At 47.9% G+C, this 16,821-nt stretch overlaps 1 protein-coding gene across 4 annotated transcripts; it reads left to right on the top strand.

Annotated features, from left to right (window-relative positions):
• Positions 1-1,202: 1,202 nt before the first annotated feature.
• On the top strand, positions 1,203-15,696 carry LOC110538637 (histone-lysine N-methyltransferase SETD1A). 4 transcript variants are annotated; one of them, XM_036938787.2, is made up of 22 exons: positions 1,227-1,284; positions 1,921-1,957; positions 2,174-2,318; positions 2,416-2,514; positions 2,624-2,894; positions 3,092-3,216; positions 3,383-3,639; positions 3,807-5,514; positions 5,654-6,592; positions 7,480-7,653; positions 7,888-7,969; positions 8,065-8,225; positions 8,536-8,572; positions 8,703-8,901; positions 9,062-9,117; positions 9,220-10,541; positions 10,943-11,288; positions 11,701-11,882; positions 12,306-12,416; positions 12,768-12,887; positions 13,072-13,209; positions 13,431-15,696. In XM_036938787.2, the coding sequence occupies exons 3-22, from the start codon at positions 2,181-2,183 to the stop codon at positions 13,602-13,604; spliced, it is 6,639 nt and encodes a 2,212-aa protein (XP_036794682.2). In that variant the 5' UTR covers positions 1,227-1,284; positions 1,921-1,957; positions 2,174-2,180; the 3' UTR covers positions 13,605-15,696. The 4 variants fall into 4 exon arrangements, with proteins under 4 accessions (XP_090049965.1, XP_036794681.2, XP_036794682.2 ...); XM_090193838.1 differs by having other exon boundaries at positions 1,252-1,284; positions 1,924-1,957; XM_090193839.1 differs by lacking the exon at positions 1,921-1,957 and having other exon boundaries at positions 1,203-1,284; positions 10,946-11,288.
• The last annotated feature ends 1,125 nt before the right edge of the window (positions 15,697-16,821 follow it).

Here is a 16,821-nt window from a genome sequence, read left to right as displayed (position 1 = left end):
CATGAAACAAGATTCTCTGGTCTAATGAAACCAAGATGGAACTCTTTGCACTGAATGCCAAGCGTTACGTCTGGAGGAATCCTGGCACCATCCCTACGGTGAAGCATGGTGGTGGCAGCATCCTGTTGTGGGTATGTTTTTCAGCGGCAGGGACTGGGAGACTAGTCAGGATCGAGGGAAAGATCAAAGGAGCATAATACAGAGATCCTTGATGACACCTGCTCCAGAGCGCCTCAGGACCTCAGACTGGGGCGAAGGTTCACCTTCCAACAGGACAACGACCCTAAGCACACAGCCAAGACTACGCAGGAGTGGCTTTGGGGCAAGTCTGAATGTCTTTGAGTGGGCCATCCAGAGCCAAGACTGGAACCCTAACATCTATGCCAAACTTGTAGTGTCATACCCAAGAAGACTCAATGCTGTAATCGCTGCCAAAGGCCTTAAACAAAGTACTGAGTAAAGGGTCTGATTACTTATGTAAATGTTGTGTTTTATTTGTAATACATTTGCAAAAATTTCTAAACCTGCTTTAGATTTGTCATTATGGAGTATTATGAGAAACAAAATGTGGTAAAAGTAAATCGTTCTGAATACTTTATGAATGCACTGTGTCATGTATATTTTGCAAGGAATATTTTGTTATTGTCCACTCACACAGGAGTAATGTTTTTGTTTAAGGGGGTGATGCTGCAACCCGACTTCCCGCAGCTCTGAACGTAACCCTTGTTACTTGTGTGACGTATGTGATCATGTGTCTCGTTTCCCTGCGGTGCCATGTTTGGCCACACGATGGCAGTGTTGTCACTGAATTGTTTCCTTGAGCAGTAGTTCTTTTGAAACTTCTTTGGCTCTCCGTATGCATAATATAACTATATAAGCATAATATAATATAATATAAGTAAAGAAGTTCAAAACTGAAGGTACGAGGATAATTAAATAATAAATTGTTCGGTGTCAATGTCCTGCAAGTTATACTATGTGGAATGGGTATCTATCTCTAAGGCCACATCTGATACATAGATCCGTAGATTCGCCACAAGTAGTACTAGACAAGAGAAGGCACATACGAATCGTTTTTTTAAATCTTATAACTTATACCTGTGTGTATTAGGCACATCCAACAGAAAAAAAATGTAATGTATTTTTAGTCGGTGACGTTTGTATTTTGACTGAGTTGACTGTTCCCTTTATTTTCGTGGATCTGGATGGATTGTGAGGAAAGTGCTGACTTCGAATGACGAAATGTATTCGCAAAGACTGATGGAGTGCAGGCGAGGCTTTCAGGTTTGTTTCGCGATGGCCGCTCGTTTAACATTATTTTGTTTTAGGACATAAACAAATATTTCTTAAAATATTACGCTTTGTATGGTAACTACACAGCACCGGGAACGTATCGACATTGTTATAACTGAGCTATTGTGCCCACTGGCAAAAACGGAGTTATCTTTTCAGTTTGGTACTCAGTGTTTTTCCCCGTTCGTCCTAGGCCTAGCTTCACTTGAGCGGCGGGTTGGTAGTTTCGGATGAAACGGGCAATCGGTTTGAAAGAGGCAGGTTCGGTTAGGCGAGTGAATGACGTTTAGCAAGCTAACTTAGGTCGATCTTTGCATCGCTGTACATAAATAATATTTTGAATAACCACTTTCAAATTTATGAAACTTAACTAGCTAGTTGGGATTTGAATAGCTAGCTAGGTAACAAGTTAACTTGTTAAATGAAACTGAGTATGATAGCAGCTAACGCTAGCTACCCATGCTAATCTAGTTTAGATATAGCTAGTTAGTCAAGGTGATCCGAAGTATATAACGAATGTTACAATAAGCTACCATAGTTATCTAAATCATAACTATCGGATTGAAAATAGTGGAATCCTATCAAAACACAGCTAGCTAGCGTGTGACGTTGTCATTGTTTTGACAGCAGCACCAGGCTGGAGCGAGTTTACAGTATGCCAGAGGTAGGTTACCATGACAAGAACTGACGTTTGATGCTACATTGATGTGAGCTGTTTTATCTATTTATTTATTTATTTTTTTAAACATGGTTTATTTAACCAAATACGAGTATATAGCTGGCATCATGTATACTTGTGCCTGTTATGAGGATACAAAATGATGGTAACGTTAGTGACAAAACACTTAATTCAGTTGCATCTCCCACTTCACTCTTCCAGTTATAGCATGGATCCAGACAGTGAGCCGGATACACAACGAGCTCTCAGTTTGCAATGGAAGAGCTATAAGCTCGTCCAAGACCCAGCCACCCGGAGGGTTAACAACAAAATATACCGATATGATGGGGTGCATTTCAGTGTGCCGGTTGGTATTGTTTTTACATAACTGTTTTTATTTTGGAGTAGGGTTGTTGTACATGTCCTGAATTGTAACATGAGACTTTTACTTGTCATCTCTCCAGGACTCGGGGTTCCCCCCAGTGGGAGATTTGCGGGACCCTCGACCTCGTAGAATCTGGTCCAGGCACACAGAGATGGCCCTGCCAGTGCCCAAGTTCAAAGTTAGAACCCTATCTAACTTGCTGACTCATCATACACTCACACCAGCCTCACTCTCTAAAAGCTGCACTGTAGCATGCTATCTCTAATTTCCTTATTTTGTTCCCAAAGCTGGATGAGTTCTACGTGGGCCCCATTCCCCTCAAGGAGGTGACCTTTGCTCGCCTCAATGACAACATCAAGGAACCCTTCCTGGCTGAGATGTGCGCAAAGTTTGGAGAGGTGGAGGAGATGGAGATATTGTTTCACCCCAAGACCCGTAAGCACCTGGGCCTGGCCCGCGTGCTCTTCACCAGCACCAGGGGGGCGAAGGACACGGTCAAACAGCTGCACAACACCTCCGTCATGGGTAACATCATTCACGCTCAGCTGGACATCAAAGGTATGACATGGATTCATGGCTTAATATCTGTGGTTTGATTTGATATATATCTATTATTTTGTATAAAAATAACTTCTATTGCAATTACTATTGAAGTATAGAGGTGTTTTATGGAGACATAATTGTTGTCACATTAGAATTTGGTGAAGATATTAGCTACATCCTTGTCTTATGGGTATGTTTGTGTGTATCTGCAGGCCAGCAGAGGCAGAAGTATTATGACCTGATAGTGAGTGGCTCCTACACGCCCCAGACTGTGCCCACAGGAGGCAAGGCCCTGACAGAGCGGTTCCAGCCCCCAGCGCCAACACAACCAGACACGGTACACTCACCAAGGGCTCATCACAACCATCCTACTGACATTTTCATGGAGGATTTACCTTTATGGTCCATCATTCTTGAGAGGCTTTCATAATTTTCTACTGTGTAATGTTTTTTACTTTCTCTATCTAATTCTCCCATCTTCCTGTTCCTCTCTGTCTGTGCAGTCGTCAGATATCAGGCGGAGACTGTCCTCTGAGATAGCTGGCCTGGCTGCAGGCTTGGCTGCAGGGGTACCGGCTCTCACCCCTGGGAGCACCACCCCCTGCTCTGTGGACACAGGCTTCAGTGAGCAGCGTCTAGATACGACCCCCTCCTCCATGGGGGGGCCCTACACCCCAGGCTCCTCCGCTTCCTCACAGGGAGGAGGAACGCCCTACACCCCTCGCTCTGTCTCACAGGACTCGGGCTACGCTGTTGCCAGGTCAGTATTGGGGAACAAACACCCTGCATAATAGCTCAGTTGTTCATTTATCCAAAAATGTGTTTGTCATTCCAAAAAGGTATACACATTTCTCTTTATTAGGATAGTAATAGTCAATGTGGTAACTTGTGTTATATATAAACCCTCTTTCTCCTTTTGTTTCTTAGACAAGTTGGATACAGTGCTGGCCCGTTGACCAGTGGCTACCCTCCCCAGGACATGCTTCCCTCCTCCTCCTGCTCCTCCTCTACTGTCTCCTCCTCAGTCGGGGCATACAAAGCTCCCCGGTACTCGGAGGACCCCCATGCACCACCTCAAGACCCCTACCAAAGGTGTCGCCCCACATACCCCCCTACCGGCCCTTTCCGTCCAAACGAGCCCCCGCTCTACCCCACATACCCAAACGCTGGAGGGGCTGGACAGCACATGGCACACCACCCTGCAATGCCTCCCCCACCTCCTGCACCCCAGTACGAGCAGCCCCCTCTGGCAGACCGGGACAGAGAGCGGGACAGAGAGCGGGACAGGGACTCAGGAGGGCGGTACGGTGCCGGTGGGACTGGCTCTAGAAGGTCATCTTACCAGGAGGCCAACTCTTCCTCCAAGTATTCCCACCACTCACATCATTCAGAGAGGGAGAGGGGCTACAGACGGGACAGCCTGGGCTCCAGAGAACACGGCAGACACCGTAACCACCACTCACACAATCACAGCAGTAGTAGTAGCAGCAGCCGGCGACGGAGCAGCCACGACCGAGACAGCAGGGAGAGGGACAGAGACAGCGACTACTCAAACAGCTCCGACCCCAGATTCAACTCCAACTCCCACCGCTCCTCCTCCAACAGTCTGTCCCCGCCTCCATCTGCCTACCCCTCCTACTCCTCCTCCAAAGACCAACCCCCTCCCCACAACCCCTCTGTCTCCTCCCGCCTAGAGCCCTCCTCAGTGTATCGTGCCCAGCCTAGTGGTGCTGGTTCTGGGGAGAGGGGGTCTGTGTCTGACAAGGACCCCCGATCCCACCACACCCCTCTGCCGCCCCCTCCACCACCTCCCCTCCCCCCTGCCTCTGTGATAGCCGCGGCTGTAGCAGAGACGCTCAGCGCCCTTGACTTTGGCCAGGAGAGCCCAGTCAGAGAGGAGACATGGACCAAGCCCAAACGCCGGCCCACCACCCCACCTCCCCCTCCTCAGCATCCCTCCACCCCTCCCTCTTCTCCACCCCACTCCTCCATGGCTTCCTCCTCCACTTCACCCTCGTCCACCTCCCTCCCACACCATCTCCCCTCCTCCACTTCCCTCTCCCCACCCCCCCAGCGAGACTCCTCCTCCCCGGAGCCAGATTCCACCAATGAGAGCCTGCCATTTGTCTACCACAGCAGCAGCTTAGACTCTCGTATTGAGATGCTACTGAAAGAGCAGAAAGCTAAGTTCTCCTTCCTGCCCTCTGATGAAGATGAGGAAGAGGACAGAAAAAAAGAAAGGCAGAGAGAGAAGGTGGCAGGAGAGGGAGGAGCAGGGAAGGGAGGAGCAGCAGGTGAGGGCAGGAGCAATAAGCAGAGTGAGCAGGATGGGGAGAAAGACAGGCGGAGGAGACAAGGAGGAGATGGTGGAGGCCAGCAGAGGAGGAAAGGAGAGAGGGATAAAGACGGCCGTAGAGGGAGGAAGCAGAGAATGGGGGGAGAGGGGAGGAAGAGTCCCACTGTAGTAGCACAAGCCCCCTCCTCCTCCACCTTCTCTCCCCGCGTCCCCACCACAGATGACCATACTAGTCTCCATGGAACAGGACCTCTGCAGCCAGAGACAGCCCAACCTGAGCCTATTGATCCAAGGACCAGACAAGGGGCACAGACACCCCCCTACAACGGAAAGAGTCAGGTAAGAACATCTTACTCTGTTAATGGAAATATTGTAGGAATCAGATTGTATGGAAACATTGGTGTATTGTTAGCAGGGATTGTCAGTTGATGCAAGAGTGTGGGGAAATTGTGAATTCTCTCCTCTTTCCTTTCTGCAGTCATCCCCTCATTCCTCTGGGGAAGACATGGAGATCTCCGACGAGGATGAAGAACACACCATTACAGCAGTGACCACCCACCACGCCACTCCTTCCTCCGTCTCTTCTCCATCTTCATCCCAGGCCCCCCTGCCCTCCCAGACAGACCCCTCTACCTCCCCCTCTGACCCCACACAGCACTTTGGCACGTCCATGCCTGCTCCACCCATCCCCTCTTACCCCCCTCACCTCCCTCCCCCGGGCTTTTCCCTGCAGCCCCCTCCACCCCCCTGCATCCCCCCACCGCTGGGCCACATGGAGCTGCACCCTGAGTACCCTCCTCACATGCCCCCACACATGTATGACTATGCCAGCAGTATGGAGCTGATGAACCAGTACAGTGGCGGAGCCCCCATGTCCTTCCAGATGCAGACCCAGATGCTGAGTCGGCTGCACCAGCTGAGGATGTCCTCCTCTAATGGCACCGCTGCCCCTGGCGACGCCCCCCCTTCAGACTACTACCACTCCATGCCCCCTCCCCCACACCACCCCTACATGGACCAAGAAGGGGGTGGCTATGAGCAGGATCAGCACTACATGCCCCCCCACATGCCCTACGCCTACCCTGGCCCCTCTCAGATGCCCCACCACCACGCCATCCCCCCTCCACACACGGGCTGGGCCTCGCATGTCTTACCCGAACACTATGCGTACCACACCCCTCCGCCCTATGGGACTATGCCTCCTGTGGGGGGAGAGGCCCAGTACGGGGCGGAGGGGGACCCCCAAATGCCCCTGCTAACAGAGAACCCCCATGAGGCCACAGTGCAGCTGGTGCTGGCCACCCTTATCCAGGAGATGAAGAGCATCATGCAGAGGGACCTTAACCGCAAGATGGTGGAGAACATCGCCTTTGGAACCTTTGACGAGTGGTGGGAGCGCAAGGAGACCAAAGCCAAGGTAAGAGAGTGGAACAACATTTTTAGAAAGCACAGAAAAATTGCCCTATACTACATACCTGGTTTGAGGAGTTAGTGAGGTAACTTTGGTCAACCCTTGAGTTCAACTCGGGATAACTGGTACCGTGAAAGTGACTCACCCTTCAGCCAGGTACATTTCTATGGCAACGAATCCTTCAGAACTAACCTGCAGGCTAACTCAGGGCTAACTCCATTTATCCTGAATGAAGTGTCTGCCATGAGTTGAGGACCAAATAAATCAGATTCCCTCCCTCTCATCAAGATTCCCTCCCTCCATCATCCCCCTCATTTAATTAATCAAATGTTTTTTTTGTATGTTAAACATAAATGTTAAAATACCTATCACATTACAATTAGTAATGACAGAATGCATTTGAAACTTGACGCACAATACAACTTTTATCTGTAAGAGTGGGGAAAAGGTGTTTGTGCATTGATAAGCACACCAAAGATGGCATTAACACCATAGCCTGCTGAATTTGCAAGATAACCTTTCTTGCAATTTGATTTTGGGACAAATTCAAATGTGTCACTTACTCGCCCATGGATTGATGTTTCAGTATTGTCTCGACGAGTTTGTTGTTCGATTATTTACGTGCGACATCCACGCGCAGTTACAAGCCTGCTAGAGTTAGCGACAAGCAATATCCACCGTTGTATTACAGATTAAATCTGAGCTGGAATGTGAAGCTAATTGAAGCTGGCTAGCTTCAGAAAACTGATTAGATCTAGCTAGCGTTGTATACCCATCTGGTCAATTTAAATGGGTTTCTGATTTCCGTTTTACAAGTCGTACATGGTTTTCCTGTTATTGTTTTTTAAAAACCCATTATTTGATTTGCCGTGATACCCGTCCTCCCTCCCCAGCCGTTCCAGACCATGGTTCGGGGTGTGGCTGCAGTGAGGGACGAGGACAAGAAGGAGGAGAACAAGGCCAGCAGCAAGCCCCGGGAGCCCCTCATGTCTCTGGTGGACTGGGCCAAGAGTGGAGGAATGGAAGGCTTCTCACTGAGAGGGGCTCTACGACTACCATCATTCAAGGTAAACAAGTACACAGAGGCAACAGTTGGAACTCGGCAATTGTCCGTTACTGATGTACATACATTTTTGTACTGAGCATAGGAAATAGAGATGGATTAGTACTGTACATGTATAGACATTACACTAATACATGTTCATGAAGAGATATTACTCCAATGTATCCAGCCATTCACTTAGGGATTTTTTCCACCATAACTTATCATGTTATTAACTGTCTGTGTGTATTGTGTCCAGGTGAAGAGGAAAGAACCTCTGGAGCTAGCAGAGGTAGGAGAGATGAAGAGACCCAAGACACCGCCAGAGGATGACGACGAAGGTGAGCTTTTCATCAATGACCCTCTCCTTTGGGGATTTGTCACCGATCGTCTTTGTGTTTCCTATGTTGGCTCACCATCTCTCTCCTCCCCCCAGACTCGTACCATGACAAGGGTCTAGAGGGAAGAATGGCAGATGGGGAGGGCCACAGGGCTGAGAGGGACAGCAGGCGGAGGAAGAAGAAGACGAGAAGTCGTAAACCTTGGGACCTGGACAGCGAAGGAGAAGAGACTTCTGATGGTTCTTCTTCAGATAAGGTGTGTGTCTGCATGTGCAAGGGATAATTTAGCATGAAAATAATGTTTCTCCACATTATAAAGTTTATCTTATCTCAAATTGAATAAATGGCTACAGAAACAATAATGCATGATTCTTCTATTCCGTTGATGATTTCCGCAAGCAGTACATACTGGTAGTGTTGTTGTATTTCCCCATAGTGCTGGCTAGATGGCAGCATTTCACTGTGTGCCTCTTCATACTCTGCTGTACTTTGGCTTCATTGACTTGGATTGAACCTGAGACACTGTTGTATATTATCACAAACTGTCCTTCTGTTCCTCTCTGTAGGAGGATGAGGAGGAGGGAAGTGACAAGGGGTCTGAAGGTAAATCTAGCATTCTTCATGTTGTCCTTATTGAAGCCAATGTGCCCCCGTCACAGGTAGATGGATACCTTTTCCATCATGCCATCTTATCATCTCTCACTTATTCTCTCACTTCATCTCACTTCTTCAGATGAGGCCTTGAGTGCGGACAGCGATGATGAGAGCCTCTCCTCATCCACAGAGAGTTCTTCCTCCTCAACATCATCATCCTCCTCTTCCTCTGAAGACGAGGATGAGGAGGAAGGAGAGCAGGCCGGCAGTGGACTGGACACCATGGATGAATCTACGATGGACAGCACAGCTCTGGACACAGAGAAGGGGGATGACCGGTACATTTTGAACAGTGTTCCTGTTGTTGAATATACCTGTATATAAGTATCCAAAATGTTTTCTATATATTTCCTATGGAAGTGTCTTTATTGAAACTTGATTTGTTGCTCAATGTGTGTCTGGGTTGATACTGACCATTCCACTTGTTGTGCACTCTAGGGAAAAGTCTGCAGCTGCTGTTCCAAAAGCACCGCTCAGCGCCGAGATCAAAGCTGGTTAGTCACACATTTAATTTCTCTGTTATGGATGTTCATTTCCATGGCAAGTGCCAATGTTTTTCACCTGATTCATAATTCAAATATGTGCCCATATCTCAGAAATTGCTGCCAGCAAGAAGGATTCATCAACACTCAGCTTAAACGCTCGTCCTCCAGCCCCCCGCCCCTCCTCCCCAATTGTCATTGTGCCTCCTCTCAAGAAGCGAAGGAAGACCGTCTCGTTCTCTACCGGGGAGAGCGACTACAAACCCCACCTTCCAACTGTCCCCTTGTCCCCACCTCCCTCCACGGCCTCTCCTCTCTTGTCCCACATGAAATCTCACCTTCCAGACTCCATTTTCATCGCCTCCACACCTGGAACCACCCCCTCCAAGACTCTCTCACTCCTCCCCTTTGCCTCCAAACCAGGCGAAGGCAATGCCCTCTCTCCCTCCCCTGTTCTCACTGTTCCCTTGCCTGTACGCCCCGAAGACTCAAAAAATAGCCCTGTCCCTCTGGTGTCCCCTCCAATCACCCCCACCAAGTCCCCCAACAAACGGGGGGCCTCCCCCAAATCCCCCGCTCCAGTGTGGGTGTGTCGCACCGTGCAGAACCTCCCCCTGGACCACGCCTCCATGGTCAAGATGGCCTTTGAGGAGGCCCCGCCCCCTGTCACAAAGGGCCGGGGCAGGGGACGCCCCAGGACTGTCAGCCTGTCGACCCCCACCCCTCCTCCCTCCTTCCACACCCTCAGAGAGGAGGAGGAGGAGGAGGAGGAGGGGGGACTGCTGAGACTCGGTGAACAGCTGGGAGCATCCAGCCTGCTACAGCTGGGCTCGGCGCCTATGGCCGATCTGTCTGTCCTGGCTGATGTGGCCCTGAAGCTGGACCCAGACGCTGGAGACTCAGAAGAGACGGAGACGTCAGACGAGGCAGAGGAGCAGAAGATGGAGGAGGAGATGCTCCTCTCTCCCAAAGCCCTCCCCCTGGTTATGGACCCACAGGGCCTGTCTGCCCTGCAGGAGCACAACTATTCCAAATCCCCCTTCCACCTCATCCATGCCCAAAAGAGGAGTGTCTCCAAACAGGAGTCTGGGGTGCTCCTCCCTGCAGACTTCAACCATCACGCCATCTCTGGGGTGCTGGAAGCTCCTGAGGAGGTCATAGGGGAACCCCTGCCCTCTAGGGACAGACACCAGGCTGAGTACCTGTCTGGCATGGGGCTGCTGTGTGAGGATGGAGACATGACCAAGGCCTCTGTGCTGACATCTCTCACCCCATCAGACAAGAGGAAGGGAATGGTGGCGAAGGGCAGTGAACTGGAGGAGATGGGGAAAGAGAAGAACAAGAAGAGGAGGAGGAAAGATAAGGAAAATCTGGAGTTGCAGCAAACGAAAAAGCAGAAGGAACATCAGACCAAGAAACAGAAGAGGAAACTAGAGGTGTGAGATTTTGTGGGTTTGTGCTTGAGTCAAGTGTCACAACTAAGAAGTGTTGAGCATGGTGTGTCAACAACATGTAAAGATAGGGGATTGCTCAACCACAGCTTACATTTACTGTCATCTTAAAATGACATGCAAAGCAATGTCTTTCCTCAATTGCATAAAGTTTCACAGCTTGACAGTTACATGGTCAAATTGTCATGTAAATATATATTAATAATGTCAAACAAATTGCTAGTAAATTAGTCTAATCTAGAAAGTCCCATCCTATGGCCTGTATTGACCAGTGTTTAAGAACCTGTTACAGGCTAATTTTAGTTCCTGAGTTGACATCTCCAACTCTCTCCTTGTTCCTGTCCCTCTCCCACTCTCTCCCTCTTCCTGTCCCCGGTTCCTGTCAGGAGGTGGACCTGGAGGAGGATGTGGACGTGGAGCAGCTGGAGCCGGGTGAGCTGTCTAACACGGAGGACGAGGAAGAGTGGGACGATGTGAGGAAGAGCGAGCGCCTCTTCCTCCAGGAGGCCGGGTTGACTTCGTCGCAGCGTTGGCCCAAGCCCATCCCTGCCCCGGAGCCCGTCACGTTTGACCAGCGCAGCGAGTTTGAGCAGATGACCATCCTGTACGATATCTGGAACTCTGGTCTAGACATGGAGGACATGACGCTGCTGAAGACAACCTACGAGAAGCTGCTGCAGGACGACCACAGCACCGACTGGCTCAACGACACACACTGGGTCCACCACACTGATATCCTTTACTACTGGCAGGGCAGGGGGTTTGGAACGAGGGTTAGAAGCCCTGCTTGTGGTTTAGGATCTTCCATGTGTTGATGCCTCTTATGAACAGTTGAGCTGTGTTTAAGTAATGTACCGGTATGTGGAAGTCAGTGGGCTTCTGAGGGGAGTACGGCTAATAATAATGGCTGGAGCGGCGCAAATAGAATGGCATCAATCACCTGGAAACCATGTGATTGATGTATTTTAAACCATTCCACGTAGTCCACTCCAGCCATTACCACAAGCCCATCCTCCCCAATTAAGGTGCCACCAACCTCCTGTGGTGGAAGTAGATGAAATGGTGTGTAATGATGCATGTGTATTTAGATGGACTGGTGTGTGTTCAACAGTAACTGTTGTTAGCCTTAACGCATGGCCTGCACTTACCAACATCCCCAACCCGCGGCGTAAGAAGAAGAGTGCAGACGGGCAGCTGCGGGAGCACGTGACAGGCTGTGCCAGGAGCGAGGGCTACTACGCCATCAGCAGGAAGGAGAAGGATGTCTACCTGGATCTGGAACTGCCTGAGCAGGCCCTACTGGAGGCTGCCGACTACGACGCCTCGGTACGCACACCTCTCTTTACCATCTCTCTACTTTTTATACTATATATAGTCTCTGGCTTTTCATACAATGGTGTCATGTTGTTGCTTGTCATTGTCTCTGTGGTCACAGGTTTTGTTCCAATAAGATTGTTGACCTTTGGTCATTGAATACAGGGAAGTTGGTGAACAAGTAGTGTATTTCTTATTTTAGCATATGCTTCACAATGCTGTAGGAAGTCCCACAGAGTTTGTCATGCAGATGTATTCAACAGCTTTGCTGCGTCTGCTCGAGGCAATGAAAATGAACTCGCTTAACACGATATTGGGCGTTTAGGGCAAAGTGCCTCTGACTCAGTAGTATTTACATCGAGGCCATGTGATGGTGTGTGTCACCGTGTGTGTGTCACTGGCCCAATGTAACTCTCCTTCTGTCCTCCCCCTCAGGGCTCAAACCGGCTGCTGTCAGAGAGACGGTCGGAGCAGCGCCGCCTCCTCAGTGCCATAGGCATCCCTGCAGTCATGGACTCTGACCTGCTCAAACTCAATCAGCTCAAGGTACACAACAGCAGCCTGAAACTGTGTGTACCACTGATATTATGTAACTGCTGTGTTACCTCTGCTCTTCAACCACCATGTTATTTCCCATGGGTTTCATTCTAAGAACTCACTTCTGTTACTGTGTAATGAAGACCTTGACCCTTTAAACCCAGGCCAGTGTGTTGAAAATTAGACTTTGATCCAGGACTATGGTGAAATCTAGAGCAAAGGCTGATAGTGCATTCAATGAGTTGGTTATTTTAATCAGTTGTGTATTGCTGGGGGGGTTGGACTGAGTTTGTGAAACCCTGGACTAGAGTAACTAAATTATTGCACCACTATGGCACTAACTCTTGCTTCCTTCCTCAGTTCCGGAAGAAGAAGCTTCGATTTGGCCGCAGTAGGATCCATGAATGGGGCCTGTTCACCATGGAACCCATTGCTGCTGATGAGATGGTCATTGAGTATGTGGGCCAGAATATTAGACAGGTACTGGTCATTGTACTGCTTGAGGACTGTAGGTGTGTAGGGCCATATTGTAGTCTGTACTTCATTCATCCATAGTGTGGTGTCATAGCATTAGCAATAGACACATGGCAAACATCAGTGTTAGTCTTTCCTGGGTGTTCAGCTGGCATCATTGTTTGACTGTTTGTGCCCGTTTCTTTGCCAGATGGTGGCTGACAACAGAGAGAAGCGTTATGCCCAGCAGGGCATTGGGAGCAGCTACCTGTTCAGAGTGGACCACGACACCATCATTGATGCTACCAAGTTAGGCAACCTGGCACGCTTCATCAACCACTGCTGCACTGTGAGTCAGCCTATACCTGCACAAGCAAAACAATACAGGATATAACAATGGAGTGAAGCAACGTGAAGACTAAATAGAAAAACACACATTTCCATCATAGATATTTAGTGACTCTGATACACACACAATGTTCACAGTAACATTGACGGGTAAGATCCTCTTAAGTCATTTTTTTTTCTTTGAATTACCCATAACTGGTCTCTGTCCTCTTCCTTCCCCAGCCTAACTGCTATGCAAAGGTGATCACCATAGAATCCCAGAAGAAGATCGTGATCTACTCCAAGCAGGCCATTGGCATGAATGAAGAGATTACCTACGACTACAAGTTCCCTCTAGAGGAAAATAAGATTCCCTGTCTGTGTGGAACAGAGAACTGCCGTGGGACGCTCAACTAAGATACCACAGCATGACCACTCTCACACAGGTGTGGCAGTACCCCGTGTTTCAGTCCCTCCTGTCCCCGCACCACAACCCCTGACTATAACCAAGAACAAAGCCACACCCACCACCAACAGCCCCCCTCCAGACCCCAAAGCCCACCTGCTCCTCCAGACTGTCAAACAGTTGTCTGTACCATATCCAGAAAACAGAGAGAGAGACATGCAACGTTTGCACTGTTCACACGCTTTAATTTACCTGGGGTTATGGTTTATTATCTTAGGGGCTGTGAGACTCTCCTTCCCAGGGGTGTGATTAATAATCGGGCCCCCTCTCCTGTACCCCAAACCCCTGAAATGCAGCATTAGTCTCCGCTGTAGCGGGATTTAATAACTTAGGACCACCTGTTCCCGTTTGTTCAAGGGTGGACATTTTTTCCCCCTCTTCCAACAGCCTTTCCTTTGAATTGAGAATGCAACCGTAACCTATCAAAACTGGTGTTGTGGGTCTTGTCTGCCTCCGCACAGATAGGGAGTGGTCCGGAAGCTCCCGCTAACCCAAACCCTCTGCCCACACACACCAATCCGCACATAGATGCACAGGATTTACAAACATATTCAGGGTTTTATTGGCGTATGTTCGCAGCGCAGTGTTAGTTACACACTCTAATCCATTGGGACTTCAGTTATGCAAGATTTCCAAAAATGAAGATTGTTTGAGCTTTGTCATTTTATAGTATTGCATATTCTTATTACTATTCTTGTTCTGATTTAGTTGTGCGAGCTGTAGGTGGGTGCGTGACTCCCCTCACCAGTTTGTTTGGAGGAGAGACCATAGACTTCAATATTTGTTTTTCACCATGCTACATAAGAACAAATCATTTGTAGATGAAATAGTCTATGGCGTCACATCAGTTTATCTTTAAAGCTTCAGATAGCTGCTGAGTTTTAGTCTGCAGGTTTATCTCAATTTGGAATGCTTTGTTTGTTCCTTTTACGTTCCCCTTTCCCCATTGTGATGTTGTCCCTCCTCACGTTAGGAAGCAGAGAAAGGACCTGACCCATGTGTATCTGTGTGTGTGTGTGTGTGTGTTTTAAGAGAATGTATTCTTACGGAAGCGAGTAAGTTTTTATTCCTGTCGTGTGAATGTGCTCTCACTGTCAATTAGTAGTTTTGTGCTATTGAACAAGCTGCAAATGTCAGGTTGTCTGTGCTTTTTGTATGACATGGTCAAGGCACACTGTCAGGAACACTGTTTCTATGAAATCTCCCTTATTTGGCAAACCATTAGACAAATCTGTTCAAAAAATGTTTTTAATTTAAATGTAACCTTTATTTAACTAGGCAAGTCAGTTAAGAACAAATTCTTATTTACAATGATGGCCTACCCAGACGACGCTGGGCCAATTGTGCGCCACCCTATGGGACTCCCAATCACGGCCAGATGTGATACAGCCAATAATCGAACCGGGGACTGTGGTGACGCCTCTTGCACTGAGATGCAGTGCCTTAGACCGCTGCGCCACTCGGGAGCCCGAACATAACTCTGCCCCATTGTTGACCCCAATACAAGTGTTGAGGTCTGCGTATGTTGGACATTGTCATTTAGTGTGTGTTCTGAATGGTTTTAAAGGGTGAACTTAGGTGTAGATCAGATCTGGTAAATCTAGTTTCTAGCTTGAGTTGCTCTCTCAACTCAAGCAGTCGCTGTCCCAAGTTTTAATCTCTGATTTAGATGTTTTAAATGTCACAAGGCCCCTCGGTGTTCTGTTCCTTCCACAGCAGAAAAGTTATCTATATTTCTTGTTGCAACAGGCGCTTTTCAGTAAAAACCAACCCTCTAACTTTAAAAATAAAAAGATGGAAAAAAAGTTCTGACAAATGTACATATTGTAGAGGTGTTTGTTTCTCGTAGAAACACACTGGTTCCAGTCTGTAAATACGTTGTTCCTTTCCTACTTCCCATGAGGAAAACTGTACATACCTTCCATTGTTCTTTTTTGTTTTTCCTTTTAATTTGATTTTAATATTATTTGCAATATTTCTCTTGTATTAATGCGTTGGACTCTTTTATTAATGGTGCATTAAAATATTTTTTAAAAAGTGAAAGCTTTGTTTTTTTTAAAGCCTTGGTTGAGTGTCAGGATTTTCCCCTAGCCTCTGGGTTGTCTATAGGTGTTGTTATATTCATTCTGGCTATCTAATGCGATTTCAGAGCACTCTCGTCGGAGTGCAGAATAACTGAGGAATTGACGAAAGTGCAACAACGGTTGAATGTGTCAGTAAAACTCTGCAAAAAAGATAACGTTCCTAGAGAATGAGTTTAAGAAAATGCAATCCCAAATAATGAGCTGTGTGAGAATGTAGCTCAACTTCAAACGGTACTCTCGCAGGTGGACTCTGAAAATCCAAGGTGTAAAAGAGGTAGAGGGGGGAGGATATTAGGGAAACAGTCATTAATATCCTGGGAAAGGTGTCTCCGTGCATCAAAGACAGGCTAAGAGACGTGATTGATGTGGTACATCGACTTAGGAAACAAAGATCTGATGGACCCCCTCGCAATATCATCTTGCCTTTAACTATGTGCCATTACAGGAACATCATCTGGAGAATGGCCAAATGGAAAACGTTTCTGGACGAGAAGAAGCTCTGATACCGCAGGATCAGGCTACCAGGAAGAAACTGTGGCCGCTTATACAGAAGGCGCGACGAGGAAAAGAAGGCTGGGTTCAAAGGCCCACACGGGTTTATCAAATTAATGATTACTGGGTAACTCTGACATTAACCAAACTGGAACTGTGAGTACTGCCGAGAGTACAGTTAATGTACTACCACGAATAAATGTACTGTTCGAACTACAACTGATGAACACTTGCCCCCCCCAAAAAAAGGAAGTAAATAGATTTCTTATACTGTTAACCCCCGCTACCTCAGCTGAGTGTAGTTTTCCGTCGGAGTAATCCTCTCAAGGTTCACTTTTGTTTTATTGTTCACATTACTAGTTGTGTTCTTTTTTAATGCAGGATTTCATTTTCAATTCACTCAATATCTTACAAAAGGGAAAGCTTTATTTTTATGCTGTAAACGCAGTAATGCAGATTTTGTCCTTCAGGAAACTCATTCGGGTGAAAGTGATTTGAAATTTTGGAAAGCACAATGGGGAGATATGGCCTATTTTTCAGTCATGGATCAAATCATTCTGCTGGTGTTTTGACACTTATTCACAAGTGTAAA

This window comes from Oncorhynchus mykiss, chromosome 12 (genome assembly GCF_057628025.1).
Source record: "Oncorhynchus mykiss isolate SJ-2025 chromosome 12, ASM5762802v1, whole genome shotgun sequence".
NCBI lineage: Eukaryota > Metazoa > Chordata > Actinopteri > Salmoniformes > Salmonidae > Oncorhynchus > Oncorhynchus mykiss.
This window is presented reverse-complemented; position numbering and strand designations above follow the sequence as displayed.

Bases quoted from the DNA above. Each gene is read 5' to 3' on its own strand.
- LOC110538637 (XM_036938786.2), top strand. From the start codon at position 2,181: ATGGATCCAGACAGTGAGCCGGATACACAACGAGCTCTCAGTTTGCAA. The intron at 3,640-3,806 runs GTCAGTATTGGG...TTTGTTTCTTAG, and splicing joins TCGGGCTACGCTGTTGCCAG to ACAAGTTGGATACAGTGCTG. The intron at 5,515-5,653 runs GTAAGAACATCT...TCCTTTCTGCAG, and splicing joins CCTACAACGGAAAGAGTCAG to TCATCCCCTCATTCCTCTGG.